The sequence below is a fragment of the Erythrolamprus reginae genome, unplaced genomic scaffold (assembly GCF_031021105.1).
Source record: "Erythrolamprus reginae isolate rEryReg1 unplaced genomic scaffold, rEryReg1.hap1 scaffold_184, whole genome shotgun sequence".
Classification (NCBI taxonomy): Eukaryota; Metazoa; Chordata; class Lepidosauria; order Squamata; family Dipsadidae; genus Erythrolamprus; species Erythrolamprus reginae.
The window spans coordinates 10,629-26,508 of record NW_027248569.1 but is presented as its reverse complement, the minus strand read 5'-3'; the positions used below and the strand labels follow the sequence as shown (position 1 = coordinate 26,508).

The window sequence follows — 15,880 nt, the reverse complement described above, 5'->3', positions numbered from 1 at the left end:
AGGTTAGTTTAGTTGCATGGGTAATGTCGTAGTTTGGAGCTCTGTAGCACAGAAGGAAACGGAGTGTAGTGTTGAGGGAAATGTCGCAAACTAGGCTTTCAGGGAGGATGAGATCTTGTGTAACTTGAATGTTTTTTAGGTTGAGTGAGCTTTTGTAGAATATGGCTACACCACCCCCTCTGCGGGAGTCGCGGTCAGACCGGAAGACCAGGTAGTTACTTTGTGTGATGATGGAGTCAGGATATGAAGAGTTCAGCCATGTTTCACAAACAAATATTAAGTCAAATATGTTTGTGTCAAGTAGGATGAGGAATTCAGATAATTTGTTGATTATGCTTCTTGCATTGATTAGTTTACATTTGAGATTGAGTTCGTGGACAAGGATGGGATTGGGTTGAGTTGGGTAGAAATTGGATTGGAATGAGGTAGTAAGAGGCGCACTATCCTATTTGTTGCTTGAAGTGCTGGGGGGGGTCCGTTTGAAGATGAGGGATGATGGGTGGAGAAGATGGCTGAGGAGGGACAATGGGTTTGGGGAAGAAGGAAGGATTATGAGATTTGGTCCTGATGCAATCAGAGCGGTAGTCAATGTAGAGGCTAGTTTCACCTTGGTCACAACGTCTCCGGAGTTCGGCCCGTAGTTCACGAGAGCGGATGCGTTGGAGTAGTGTTTGGTCTGGTCTGGATCTGAGTTTGTTGTAATTTGCGTTATTTCTGGCGATGGAGTTCATGGTCCTGATGAATTGTTGTTTGGTAGCTTCGTTTTTGCAGACTATACTGCACAGCCGGGGAGCCATTGTTCCATCACTGTACTTTAGTATAGGGCCACTTCTAGAAACCGCTAAGATATCGTCAGGGGTGATTGATTGAGGATGATGGTTGTGGATGATATTACGGATATTTGATAGATCAGTTTCCCCGTTTTCTTCTAGGCCAAAAAGTACGGCGTTATGGTGTTTTTGTCCACGTTCCATGGCATCTTGCATCAGGGTGGAGATGTCAGTAGTAGGGTTTGAAGATAGAGGTAGTGGTGGCCTCCGTGGAGTATAAAGTGGTGGTGGTGGGGTGGTGTAGGGTACTTGTTTTGGTGTTTTAGCGTGTATCAGATCTTGGATGTTTTTTTCTGTGGAGGTAAGCCGTAGTTCCATGCTTTCTGAGCATGATAGTTGGATTTTAGAGACTGCTGATTGGATTACATCGGATAGATTGCCAAGGGAGTCTGGTTTGGGAGTACAGGATGGACAGCAATAGTAGAAAGAAGGATTATCTTGAAGAAAAGTGGCGACATGCTTATTTATGTTAAGGCAGGTATGATGAGCTGATTTTTTGCAGGAGTGACATTTTATAAATCCTTCTTGTGTATTAATAGTGTTGTTACATATGAAGCAAATGTTATCAGACTCATTTACTTGATTTGCTTGTGTTTTTTTCTTGGACGGCATAGCTGTTGGTTGAATGAGACTGCTAGGTTCCTTTGCAGCCACTAGGGGTGTTGGAGCGACCTATAGAGATTTATAGCTTTTGAATGAGAAAGGTTGCTGTGTTATTATACAGCCATTAGGGGGGGGGGGGGGTTGAGCGTCACTGCAAGCTGAGTGATTTTAGGAATATGAAGGAAAGAGATTTGAGGAGCAGAGCTGGTCTTTCAGCCACGAGGTAATGGTGGAAGTTGAAAGAGTTAATTGAAGGAATGCGTTTTCAGGGTCCTCTGTTTTACTGGGGATCAGGCGTCTTCCAGGGTCCTTCACTAGCAGCTAGACTCTGGTGTTAGCAGGGTCTTCCACTGCAGGCTTGGCTCCTACCACTGAGTGTCTCAGTTAGGAATTTTAAGGTCAGGTAATTAATGATGGCTCTACACAGCTGGGGGTCAGGCGTCTTCCCAAGTCCTTTGCAATGGCTGGACTCTTTTTAAAGTTTATTCAGAGTCCTTTCGCTATTGTCAGGATTCCAATGCTGAGTAAGTAAAAGTTGGAAAATCAGAGAATTTACTGTTGGGTTGAAAGCAATTCTTTGTTAATAAGTTGGTTTGTTTATTCCTTTTGTTGGAGAATTATTAGCGCCTACCAGCTCCTAGCACCATCTGGGTATTTGCAAAGTTAGAGTTTCCTTTCTTTAAGCCTTTGATATGCAAATTGAGATGGGCTAGGGGGGAGGGGAGCGGGGGGGGGAGCTTCAGAAGAGAATGACCCATATGGCAGAGAACCACAGTATTCTATTCAGAAGCACGTGAAGCTGTAAGAACTTGAGATGTAAGGAAAATAGCTTTCCCCATCAGAATAAAAGACCGGCTTCTCTGCCATGACGGCCTGCAGGCTTAGTTTGGCACAATCTGGCAGCTTGCTGTTGACTGGCTAGTTTGAATGAGCAGCTTCAGGGATTGGGGTGTGGCAGCCAATCAACAAGGGGCTTGCAGTTCAGCTCGATGAGACAAAGGTTGTACTACTTTATTTTTGTAATTTGTTTTTATTTTCCTCCACATCAAAAACATAATCACATATACCTTCAACACAAACCAATATGCATATATTGTTACTTAAAAACAATAGTACAATAAGCCACCCCAAGTCCTTGGAGAGGGATGGCATATAAACCTGATAAACAAATAAATAAATAAACAAACCTAAGTTACATTCTAATTTTAATTTTATTATTCAATCCATCTCAATCTTTGCTCTCTCCACTTTCCTCTTTCTATCTCAGGTGGCTCTTCCACCTCTAGTACCTACTTTCTTACACATTCTTTTCCATTTCCTACTACCATCTCCTCCTCCTTCCTTTTTCCTTCTCCTTCCTCTTCCTTCCTTCTCTACCTCCCCTTCTATTCTCTCTGTTCTCGCCTTCTTTCTAACTTCCTCTTACACCCTTTAAATCCTTCCCTGAGTGGATAGGGAGCCATAGCAGAGGGATGAAAGTGCCACATGCAGCTCCAGAGCTGCAGGTTGCAAACCCCTGTATACCCTGTGCAGATGTTCCTGTACATCTGCACCACATCCTGCAAGGTATGTGGTTTTGTTGTTCAATTCATGCTATTCCTGTCTGTACCTTACATCTTATCACTATGCGTTGGACTGTCTCTGAGGTATGTATAGTCTGTACCTTGCAGACCTCTTTTTCATATATAAACTATACAGATAGTCCTTGATTTACAACAGTTCATTTAGTGACTGTTCAAAGTTACAATAACACTGAAAAAGTGGCTTATAACCATTTTTCACATTTATGACCCTTGCAGCATTCCCATTGTCACATGATTTACATTCACATGCTTGACAACTGGTTCATATTTATAACAGATGTAATATCCTAGGGTCTTGTGATCCTTTTTTGTGACCTTCTGATAAGCAAAAGTCAATGGGGAGGACAGATTCACTTAATCATATTACTAATTTAAAAAATAGCACCTGTGGCAAGAAAAATTGTAAAATGGAGCAAAATTCACTTAACATATTTCTCACTTAGCAACACAAATTCTGACCTCACTTTTTGTCATAAGTTGAGGAATAGCTAGCTATATATCATCAAGATGCCTGATGGCACAGTGGTTAGAATGCTGTATTACAAGCTAACTCTGAAGATTGATCCTGACAGGTTTAGAAGTTGACTCAGCCTTCCATCTTTCTGAGATCAGTAAAATGAGGACCCAGATTGTTGGAGGCAATATGCTAACTTGGTAAACTGCTCAGAGAGTGCCGTAAAGCACTATGTAGTGGTATATAAATCCAAATACTATTGCTATATTCATGTAAGTATATCTATATTTTATATAGAGACAGATAAAATCCAAAACGTGAAGAATTGATGTTGCGATAGTTAAATTTAGCTGTCATGGACTTGAGGGGTGGGGCCTAACAATTTTAGAGAATTAAAAGCTAAAACATTTACTTCTGAAAGTGGAAGAAATCAGATTCCCTCACTTGTATTGCAAGACCCAGCATTTTATCATTTGAATTTCCAAATTGTATTACAAAAAAATCTGAAAAAACATATTTATCATATTATTACCTCATCAGGGGCTCCACTGCCTGGGAAGAAGTTTCCATCATCATAGCGATGTAGTGAAATATAAAGGACATTAGGATCACTGTAGAAAGCTTGCTGCGTACCATTTCCATGATGTACATCCTTAAATGACAGACATTACAATACATCAGAAGTATTACTTACAAGTGGCTCTTAAGATGGATCAATTATGGAAGTAAACAATCCAATTATATGTAGCATGGTATGCTTTGGATTGCATCTCAGAATATGTTGTGATTTTAAATTAACCATACTCTTCCCACATCAACAGTACAGTTTTAAAATTGTCATAAATCGATGTGCTAGTGACATCCCAGAAATTGTAATGTACAATTTGGAGTTGACTATCTCATATGAGAAAAGCTCATAACTTGGTGTTTGTTTATTATTTATAACAGTTATTGGCTGCCCATTTAACTTATCCTAAGGTAAGAGGCTTACAATCTTAAAAATAAAAACTATACAAAGATAAAAGCCTAAATAGGACACACACACAAATTAAAAGATAGGGAGCATAGAAGCAGAATAGAGGGAAGGTAGGGTAATTGATCAACCACCTCCACTATGATATTCCCCTATTGGAGCCCCAAGCAAATGACAAAGCTATATCTTTAGGATTTTACCGAAGGCGTGAGGATTTTATTCATTCATTCATTCATTAGATTTGTATGCCGCCCTTCTCTGTAGACTCGGGGCGGCTCACAACAATAATAAAAACAATGTACAACAAATCTAATATTTAAAAATATCTAAAACCCCCTTATTTAAAAAAGCAAGACATACCATGCATAAACTATATAGGCCTGGGAGAGATGTCTCAATTCCCCCATGCCTGACAGCAGAGGTGGGTTTTAAGGAGTTTACGAAAGGCAAGGAGGGTGGGGGCAATCCTAATCTCCGGGGGGGAGCTGGTTCCAGAGGGTTGGGGCCGCCACAGAAAAGGCTCTTCCCCTGCATCCCGCCAGATGACATTGTTTAGTCGATGGGACCCGGCGAAGGTCAACTCTGTGGGAACTAACTGGTCGCTGGGATTCGTGCGGCAGAAGGCGGTCCCAGAGATATTCTGGTCCGATGCAATGAAGGGCTTTTTAGGTCATAACCAACAGTTTGAATTGTGACCAGAAACTGATCAGCAACCAATGCAGACTGCGGAGTGTTGGTGTAACATGGGCATACCTAGGGAAGCCCATGATTGCTCTCGCATCTGCACTTTGCATGATCTGAAGTTTCCGAACACTTTTTCAAAGATAGCCCCATGTAGAGAGCGTTACAATAGTCGAACCTAGAGGTGATGAGGGCATGAGTGACTGTGAGCAGTGACTCCCGGTCCAGATAGGGCCGCAACTGGTGCACCAGGCGAACCTGGGCAAACGCCCCCCTCGCCACAGCTGAAAGATGGTTCTCTAATGTAAGCTGTGGATCGAGGAGGATGCCCAAGTTGCGGACCCTCTCTGAGGGGGTCAAAAATTCCCCCCCAGGGTAATGAATGGACAGATGGAATTGTCTAAGTAAACAAAGAAATCCAACTCGAAGAACTTTCTCACAAGTACAGTTTCTACCAATAGGTGGCAACCATACCGTCTTAAAATCTCTTACTATTGTTTTTCCCTCAGCTTTTCAACTTTTAAATCCAAATAGTATATACAGTGATCCCTCGAGTTTCGCGATCTCGATTATTGCGAAACGCTATATCGCGATTTTTCAACCCGGAAGTAAACAACACCATCTGCGTAGATGGTGGAGTTTGCCCCGGGCAGATCAGCTGCTGGGCGGCTTCCCTGGGTCTTCCCCCTCTTGCCGGGGTTTCCCCTTTGCGTGGGCGGCGGGGAAACCCCAGCGCCGCTTCCCAGCTGAGGCGCGCGGAGAAGCGGCGTGGGCGACGGGGAAACCCCATATTCGGCTCCTCGTTGCTGCCGCGCTGTGGAGCAGACCAGCGGCCGAAGGAACCTTCCCTGGGTGCCGCCCGCCGCTGAAACCGGGCGGTTTGGACTTCCCATTCCTCCAAGTCACTTCGCCGCTCGTGTCCTGGCTAAACCGGGCGGCAGGAGACAGGCTTTGAGTTTTGGCTGCGGGGGGAGGGAGTTAGGAAAGTCCTACTTCTCCCCCCGCAGCCAAAAACTCAAAGCCTGTCTCCTGCTGCCTGGTTTAGCCAGGACACGAGCGGTGAAGTGACTTGGAGGAATGGGAAGCTGAAACCGGGCTGAAACTCCCTTCCCCCGCTCCAACTGCAAAAGCCCGGAAGCCTGCACCCCTTCGTACTTTACTCCCTCTCGCAATCACAACAAGCGCCCAGTCGAACGGCCACCGTGCCACCACACAACAAAGGCGGAGGCGCTCGGACTCCCGCCGCTTCGAAGTCCAGGAGGCGCCACCTGTCCCGCTTGCAAGAATTCCCAGCCATTCTTTCCCTCCCCGCCCATCGACCACCGGTCGGCCCCTTTGGAGCTGCTGGAGGAGGAAGAAGAAGAGAGCCGGGAAGCCTCGCAGCAGCCCCGGCAGAAAGATGGATCCGAGGCAGCTTTTGTCCTAACTGCGCGCTCGGTTTGCTCGGGAAGGGATGGAGAGAAGGAGGCGCAGCGAAGCGCGCGCGCCAAGGTCCCGTCCGTGCCACGGCTCCAGAGTAGAACTGCTGGTCCGTCCGCACACACCCCTCCGCGGTCGCCCCCGGTGTCCACTTCGGCGGCCGCCACCACCACCACCGCCGCTTCCTTCCCCACCTCCGTCCAGCTGAGCGCCCCACCTCCTCTGTTCCTCCATAGTGCAGATAGCCGCCACTGCGGGTGGGGAAAGCGGGGAGGGCGGGAGGAGGAGGAGAAGAAGATGTGGTGTAAGTCACTCCCCACTTTCAGAATAAGAGTCCCTCCGCTTGCCAAGCACAGGCCGACTCGGCTCTCTTAGGGGAGGCGGATCGCTAAAGGAAGGCGGCGGGGCCGGGCGGGCGGAGGCGGATCCAAAGGCAAGGCCAACCCGAGCAAGAGAATGGAGGTTCCGCGCTGGGGAAGGGAGGGACGGCCCATTGAAAGGCGCGGAAGCCGTCGCTGGGAGCCTCGACCGGGTTGCGGCTCGCTTTCCTCAGCCGAAAAAGGAAAGCGGCCGGCAACGGCGGAGGCTTTTCAAAAGCGTTTGCAAAATGTCGGATTGCGAGTAGTTTGCAATGGCGCCGTGGGAACGAGACGAATGTTTTTAATTTGAGGAAGGGAACCTGCAGCGCTTCGTATGTGTGTGTGTGTATGGGGGGGATAAATAAAATCCCATCCCATCCGGACGGCTCTCGGGTTTCCCATCAGCATTTGGAGTTGTCGGGAACCTGACGAGATTGTGGGAAACCGCCCGGTTTCAGCTTCCCATTCCTCCAAGTCACTTCGCCGCTCGTGTCCTGGCTAAACCGGGCGGCAGGAGACAGGCTTTGAGTTTTTGGCTGCGGGGGGAGAAGTAGGACTTTCCTAACTCCCTCCCCCCGCAGCCAAAACTCAAAGCCTGTCTCCTGCCGCCCGGTTTAGCCAGGACACGAGCGGCGAAGTGACACCCCCCACCCCACTTTGAATCCTGCCGCAAGGTAAGCTTCGGGACGGGGCGGGCGGGGCCCTTTTGTGCCAGTCGGGGAGGCGGCGGAGGCTGCAGCAGAGGCGGGCGGGGGAGGCCGGCCCGCCGGAGGGGCGATGCGAGCGGCGGAGACAGGTGAGGTCCCGGCCGCCCCCCGCCCGCTTGGCCTCGGGGGGCTGAAGGGAGCCGGGCGGGGGAGGGCGGGGGCTACTCGGTTCTTCCTCAGCCGGGGGTAGCCGGAGCGCCGGCCAGGCGGGGGCGGGCGAGGCGAGGCGGGGGCACGCCGGGCTCCAAGTTGCCGCGCTGCCTTTGTAAACCTGCCCGAACGAGGGAGGCAAGGGAGCCCCTTTGTTGGCCGGCGGCCTGGCCGGCCCTTGCCACGCGGTGCCCGCGGGGACTGCTGCGGCGGGGACTGCCCACTGCCTTCGTCCAGACCAGAGAGGCATTGCTTGGCTGGGCTGGCGGATCCGCAGAGGCGTCGCCGAGGCCGGGCTGAGCGGCGCTGTGTTGGGAGCCCATGCCGTGGGAGCGGGCGGCTCGGCCTCACTGCGGCGGCGGCTTTGCGGGTCCTCGCTGGCGGCCTTTTCCCTCCTCCCGCTGGGCGGAGGAGGCTGCGGGGCTTTCTAAAGGGAGGAAGAACTTGCTATCGAGCCTGCTAATGAAATCCAACCGGCGGAGGGTCTGAAATTCCACCCGAGGGGAAATGGGGGAAAAAAGCCCAGCCGGGAGCGCGGCGCCAGGCATTGTTCTCCAGACCCCGCCCGCAGCCTGGAGAGGGAAAGGGCCGCCGCGGGTTGGATTTCATTAGCAGGCTCGATAGCAAGTTCGATAGCGGCGGGCGAACGAGGCGGGCGGCGGGCGAACGAGGCGGGCGGCGGGCGAACAAGGCGAGCGGCGGGCGAACAAGGCGAGCGGCGGGCGAACAAGGCGAGCGGCGGGCGAACGAGGCGAGCGGCGGGCGAACGGGGCGAGTCGCAAACGGCGGGCGGGCATTAGCGAGGAGCCAAGGCGGCAGGGAAGACCCAGGGAAGGTTCCTTCGGCCGCCTAGCAGCTGATCTGCTTGGTAGCGCAGCAGCAGCGAGGAGCCAAAGATGGGGTTTCCCCTTTGCGTGGGCGGCTGGGAAACTACAATCTTCGGCTCCTCGCTGCTGCTGCGCTACCGAGCAGATCAGCTGCTAGGCGGCCGAAGGAACCTTCCCAGGGTCTTCCCCACCTCCCACACGCAAACCCCACCATCTGCGCATGTGCGGCCATGAAAAAAAGGGCACGCATGCGCAGATGATGTTTTTACTTCCGGAACCCTACATCGCGAAAAATCGATTATCGCGAGGGGTCCTGGAACGGAACCCTCGCGATAATGGAGGGATCACTGTATATAAAAAAATTACTAAGTTTTTACAAATTCACCAATATTCTTCCAAGATGATTTTTAGACGTTAACTTCTAGTTCCATTCGAAATTAAAAACAGCAATTATAGTATCCATTTAGCCATCTCCCCAATTTCTTGAACTCCTTTTCCCGTAATCCATAAACAAAAAGTAACAAAAAGATTTTTCCCTCCAGCAGCAACGCTCAAATTAACAGTCAATTCTCCTCGCCACAACTCCAGCACAAAAACTTACATCCCCTTTTCTTTTCCAGATGACTTCCAATTCTTCAAGCAACTCTTTCTAGCACGCAGTCTCCTTGACTAATGGCGGCTAGCTAATGGCTGAGGCTCCAGGTCTGGAGATTTGTTTACATTGTCACACTGTTATTATTGTTGTGAGCCGCCCCGAGTCTTCAGAGAGGGGAGGCATACAAATCTAATAAATTATTATTATTATTAATTATTAAGGGGTTCATAAGATGTCAAAGTGTGAATTTCACCAAAGCAAAATTGACTATTTGGGATACAGTGATCCCTCGATCATCGCGAGGGTTCCGTTCCAGGACCCCTCGCGATGATCGATTTTTCACGAAGTAGCGGTGCGGAAGTAACTTCCACCGCCGCCCGCCCTTCGCCCGCCGTTGCCAGCTCCGCTTCCCAGCTGGGAAGCGGAGCTGGGATTTCCCGAAGCGCGCGCGCGCGCTTGCGGACACCTCAGCTCCGCTTCCCAGCTGAGAAGCGGAGCTGGGGTTTCCCGAAGCGCGCGCGCACTTGCGGACACCTCAGCTCCGCTTCCCAGCTGGGAAGCGGAGCTGGGGTGTCCCCGCACGCGTGCCGCCCGCCCGCCCACGCCGTTGCTCGCGCCTTACCGGGGGAAGACCCAGGGAAGCCTCTGCCCGGCGGGGAAACTCCACCATCTACGCATGCGTGGAAGGGCACGCATGCGCAGATGGTGGAGTTTACTTCCGGGTTCAAAACTCGCGATATAGCGTTTCGCAATAGGCGAGATCGCGAAACTCGAGGGATCACTGTACTGCATTTCCAACAAAGGGATACAAAAGGATCCTGAAAAAGTGCAAGCAGCTCTCCCCATCACTAACTTGAAGATAAAGTGGGAGGGAAAGCTCAAACTGTAGAAATGGACAATGGAATGCCAAGTGGCATTCAAAAACTCAAGTGGCTGTTTGCAGCAGAGCCAATGCGAAAATATCCTGACCCAAATGCTCCTTTGGTTCTTCCAGCAGATATTAGTAATATGGTGATGGGGGCAGTGCTGCTGCAGAAAAACAACCAAGGGATCCTACAGCCATGTTGCTATACCTCCCAAATATTTTACTGAAATTGAGTGCAGGTGGGAGATTTTTGTGGCCATTCCCCCCCCCAAAGGTGATCACCCAAACAAGTCCGCTTGGCTTAGTACTTTAACTAATAATGTCCAACTCGTCGGGTCAGAAGTTGCCAAAAAAAGCACCAAATTTCACGTAAAGCCGGAGTAGCCCCGAAGAGAGACGGAGACTACCCAGCTAGCAGAGCAACCCCAGAACCAGAAGTCCAGGAATATTTTTAAGTACTTTTTAAGTACTTTTAAGTACTTTTAAGTATTTTTTTTTAAATTTACTGTCAGTTTTCTTCTTATTACTTAATTATATTTCTCTTTTTATTCTTTATTTATTTATTATTATTATTATTATTATTATTTCATTATTTTTTTATTCTATTAATCTCAATTCTTTCTACCCCCTAAAATATATAGCTTATTTTTTGTTTATTTTTTCTTTTTCCTTCTTATTTTATATTTTTCATATTTTTAATTAAAATTGATTTTTTAAAGGATTGTTCTATTGTTTAATTGTTAAATCTTTTTTTAAAAATTGTCCATAATTATTATATTAAGATATTGCATAATATATTGTAAACTTCAGAGATATGAAAGGTTCCTTTAGGGCTCAAAGTGTGACTTCTGTTACAACAACAATTCGAAAACAAACATCCACTCCAACTCCAACTCCCACATCTCCTTTACAACAAAGAACAATAACAACAATGTTAGCTAAGGAAAAAGAAAAAGAAAAGCCACCGGCAGAATCAAACCTTCAGACTATTCAAGATACCCTAGCAGGTATTCAAGATTTTATGCAGAAAACGCAAACACAAACAAAAATCCAACTGGATACAAATAAAGAAAAAGTGAATTCCCATCACCAGGGTGTCTGTGAGGTTCTTATGGAACTGAACTTAGAACTGCCCTAGGGGCAGGGAAGAAGAGGGACACCATTAGATCCTGTTTGGGGTCGGCATCCAGAGCCCTCAACCGGCAGCGATGAAAGTCAGCTTGGGAATGTCCCAGCCATTTTAGCTGCGGTGGCCACACAATGGAATGATTGATTGTTTGCTGAGGTGATTGTCATCTGGAGAACAAAGCATTGCGCAGGAGGGACTGAGGAGCAGAAACTATAGCAGTTAGTGAGTCTTTTGGCTGAAGAAAAACTTTAAAAACAACTCCTAAGCTTAAAAGGGGAGAACAAAAGGGACTGGAAATGAGGTAGTGGTTAAGTGGAGGAGACTATGGAGAGTTAAAATTGAAAATTGCAACTCAAGCCCAAAATCTGTAGTTTTGTACTTAAAAGACTGGATAGAGACACAAAAGATAAAGTTAATAAGAAGAATTGTCTTATATTTGGATTACCCCTATAATCGTGAAACAGTGGGAAAGATTAAATCAGAAAAACCATAAGTGCCATTTATTGGAGGTTGTGGAACTTTCTATTTAGAAGCTGGGCGATTTAAAAAGGTGGATTTATAATTTTCTGGCACATCTGAAAGATCCTGAGTTATTGGAAGCAGACTTTTTGTGACTAAAAATAGATTGTGTTGAATAACAACAATAATAATTTATTAGATTTGTATGCTACCCCTCTCCACAACAAAATACAAAACACAAATCTAATATTAAAAACAATTATGAAAACCTATTATAAAACAGTCATACCATCCAATTAAACTATACATAAAATGTAACAGCTAAGGGTCAGTTATATCCCCCAAGCCTGGCGGCATAGGTGGATTTTCAGTAGTTTGCAAAAGGCAAGGAGGGTGGGGGCAGTCCTGATCTCCGGGGGGAGTTGATTCCAGAGGGCTGGGGCTGCCACAGAGAAGGCTCTTTTCCTGGAGCCTGCCAGACGACATTGTTTTGTCGACGGGACCCGGAGAAGGCCAAATGTGTGGGACCTAATTGGTCACTGGGATTCATGTGGTAGAAGGCAGTCCCGAAGGTATTCTGGTCCAATGCCATGTAGGGCTTTATAGGTCATAACCAACACTTTGAATTGTGACCAGAAACTGATCGGCAGCCAGTGCAGGCCGTGGAGTGTTGATGAGACATGGGCATATTTAGGAAAGTCCATGATAGCTCTCGCTATACATAAGCTTGAAACATGAGGGAAATTGATCAGGTGGCAGTAATAGAAATATTCATAGACTTGTTTAATGGATTGAGAAGAAGGCTGGGTTTGGAAATGACTGAAAAGACTGGAAGTGAGATTGAAGTGGTACTGAAAATTAGACTGGAGAATGCAGATGAGGAGATAGCTGGAGGACATTTGGAGAGAGATGAAGATGAAGAAGAAAAGATTACTTGGAGTCAAATAAAGACTATAGACTATCTTAATGAATATCCAAAACACTATTATGTATATTATGATGACTGTTACGCTAAAAATTATGAATTTATTGAAAATAGGGAAAAAAGGGAAAAACAAAGACACTAAATGTGATGCGATTAAAAAAATACAATGATCAAAGAATTCATTTAAGAAAGTGGAAAGAAGTAAGGAACAAGAGTAGAAAACAAGATAAAAAGAAAAGAAGAACAGATAGGAGAAGAAAAAGAAAAGAAAAAGAGAAAGGATAGGGAATTAAAGATTTGGGGATGGAGACAATTTAAATATAAAAGGACAAGTTGATAAATAAAAAGTAATTGGATGAGGGAAGCTAGAATATTATTGAAAAAAATATACTGAATTAGAAACTAGATTTAATGGTTATAAAATAGATGAATTTCTGAGATTTGATACATATAATGATTTTTTATTGATGGAATGTAATCTATGTGGGTTGTTTTTTACTATCCTCTGCTGTTAAATTATAAAATTACGTATTTGAAGGATAAACATAAATTGTACTGGGACTAAGTGATCTAAAACAACATAATGGCCATAATAATATAATAATGAATGATACAGTAATGAATTTTCAAAGAGATTATGTGATTGAGATGGTTATGATGATACTAAATTAAGAAATATGTATTTTATTTATGACAGAAATAGATAAATAATTGGAGGACATAATAACCATAGGGTTTAAAAATATTTCTTAAAAGGATGTTTAAATGGAAAATATATATTAAAACTCTGTGTTATTAAATTGATTTAGGATAAATGTATAAAATTTATGGGGAGTAATTACAAATGCTGAAATGTATTATTTTTAATGCAAGATAGCACATCTAAATGCATAAAGTTACTGTAGGTGCATGCAGCTCTAAGATAAGAAACAAACATTGAGAAAAATAGATTAAGAAAGGGGAGAGGCGTTATAATAAAAAGAACAAGAAACCATATGTTATGGGAAAGAGGACAAATATTAAAGTGGGAGCTAAAAGTGGAGGTTAATTAGATAGAAAATCTGGATGACAAAATTAGGGGGTTTTTAGGGGAGGAAGAGGAATTTGGTGTTATATACCTAAAACAAAAAGCTTTATTTGGAATTATAAGCAACAAATTAAAAAAATAGTGATTGGTACTGTCTTTAAAGTGGATTTTGCAGACCCCAACAGCCTCCAGGCACCGGCACATCACTTCCACTGCTTCGCTGACTGGACATGGGATGGAGATACTGATGATACCTCACCCTGTGCCCTTGGATGATCTCACCCAGCGGTTTCATGTAGATATTGAATAGCAGGGGGGAGAGGACCGCCCCCTGAGGTCGACCTACATCCCACCACTAATAGGGGCTTGCGACCGACTGGAGAGATAGGAGGAGAACCACTGAAGGACATTGTCTCCCACTCCCAACCCCTCCAGCCGGTGCAGAAGGATACCATGGTTGATGATATCGAAAGTCACTGAGAGGTTAAGAAGCACCAGGACAGAGGACAAGCCCCGGTCCCGGGCTGGCCAGAAATCATCCAGCAGCACAACCAAAGCAGTTTCCATGCTGTAGCCAGGCCTGGTCTAGCTAATCGGCTTCTTCCAAGAACCGTTGGAGTTGGAGTGCCACCATCGTCTCAACAACCTTCCCCATAAAGGGCTGGGTCCAAGGAAGGCTTCTTGAGGAGGGGGCGCACAAGTGCCTCCTTGTACGGAGCCGGAAAGGACCCCCTCCCCAAAGAAGCGTTGACAATCTTCTGGACCCAGCTCTGTGTCACCTCTCGGCTGGCCGAAACCAACCAAGAGAGACATGGATCCAGTAAGCAGGTGGCTCCAATGGCCTTGTCCACTTCATCAGATGTCACCAAGTCAAACTCCTCCCAGACAGATGGACAAGGATGGGGTCCAGTCACCTCGACTGACTCGTTGTCAGCCGACACTGCTATCCAATTGGAATTGAGGTCCAAAGTACTCTACTGTGATGAGTCAAAGCTTCTATTGTTGAAATCCAATATGGTACTTTTGAGTAATGCTTATTTTTCAGTTTTCCTCATGCTATGTCTCTGGAAGTAGGTATGTATTTTTTGTCTTCCATATCACACAACAAATGTGTACCATCCTGTTTGTAAACTGTGTCCTTCTAACACCAAGAGTCTTTTATTTCTAAGCATAATCCATTCTTTGATCCATGTCAATGCTGTAGCTTGACAATAAAGCTCCTAATTTGGAAGTCCAAATCCACCTCTTATTCTTGCATCCTGTGACATTTTTTACTTGCTTTAAAACAGTTATCTCCTTTTCTTTATATTTAAGGCTAGCGTTTCTCAATTCTTGAGTAGTTGCATTCTGCGTGATTTTTTAGTAAATCTTGCATGTACAGTGGTACCTCTACTTATGAACTTAATTTGTTCCATGATCAGGTTAGTAAATAAAAAACTTTGTAAGAAGAGGCAATTTTTTTCCATAGGAATCAATGTAAAAGCAAATAATGCATGCAAACCAATTAGGAAAATCCAAAACATTAAGGCTTTAAAAAAAAGAGCGGTGACTGGAGGAAGTGGTGGGTGAGAGGTAATTTTGGAAGCAAGATCGGGGGGAGAATATAGCAATGGGCGAGGGGGATTTTGAAGTGATATCTGGCAGAGAAAATAACAGCAGGTAAAGGGCATTTTGAAGTGATATCAGTCAGAGAACGTAGCAGCAGGTGAATGGAATTTTGAAGTTATTGAAACGGATGTCCATATGCCGCCTCTATGTTGCTTGAGGCAGGCAGAATTCCCTTGAGTACCATTTGTTGGGGGTCAGGGGAAAGGGAGGGTCTTGCCTTCTCTTTCTGCTCAAGATCCCCATGGACAATTGATGGGCCACTGTGTGACGCAGAATGCTGGACTCGATGGGCTTTGGCCTGATTCAGCATGGCTCTTCCTATGTTCTTATTAAGAGATGTCAGGCAGAGAACGTAGTAGCAGGCAAGGAGCATTTTGAAGTGATATCAGGCAGAGAATGTAGCAACAGGCAAGGGGCATTTTGGAAGTGAGTCCGAGGAACTCTGCACAGCTGCCCGATCTCGCTTCAAAATCCCCCTCGCCTGCTGCTATGTTCTCTGCCTGATCTCACTTCAAAATGCCCTTCACCAGCTTCTACGTTCTCTGCCTGATCTCGCTTCAAAATGCCCTTCACCTGTTGCTATGTTCTCTGCTTGATCTCGTTTCAAAATTCCCCTTGCCTGCTGCTACGTTCTCTGCCTGATCTTGCTTCAAAATGCCCCTTGCCCGCTGCTACCTTCGCCGTCT

General features: G+C 46.1%; 1 protein-coding gene across 1 annotated transcript in view; it reads right to left on the bottom strand.

Moving 5' to 3' along the window:
* LOC139155976 (histone deacetylase 4-like) overlaps nt 1-4,137 on the bottom strand; it is a gene marked incomplete at its 5' end in the record, with an annotated part of 63,588 nt that extends 59,451 nt beyond the window's left edge. Inside the window, one exon of the mRNA XM_070731360.1 lies at nt 4,003-4,137. Coding sequence (XP_070587461.1) covers nt 4,003-4,137 — 135 coding nt within the window. The remainder of the gene's footprint in view (nt 1-4,002) is intronic.
* Between the last annotated feature and the right edge of the window lie 11,743 nt (nt 4,138-15,880).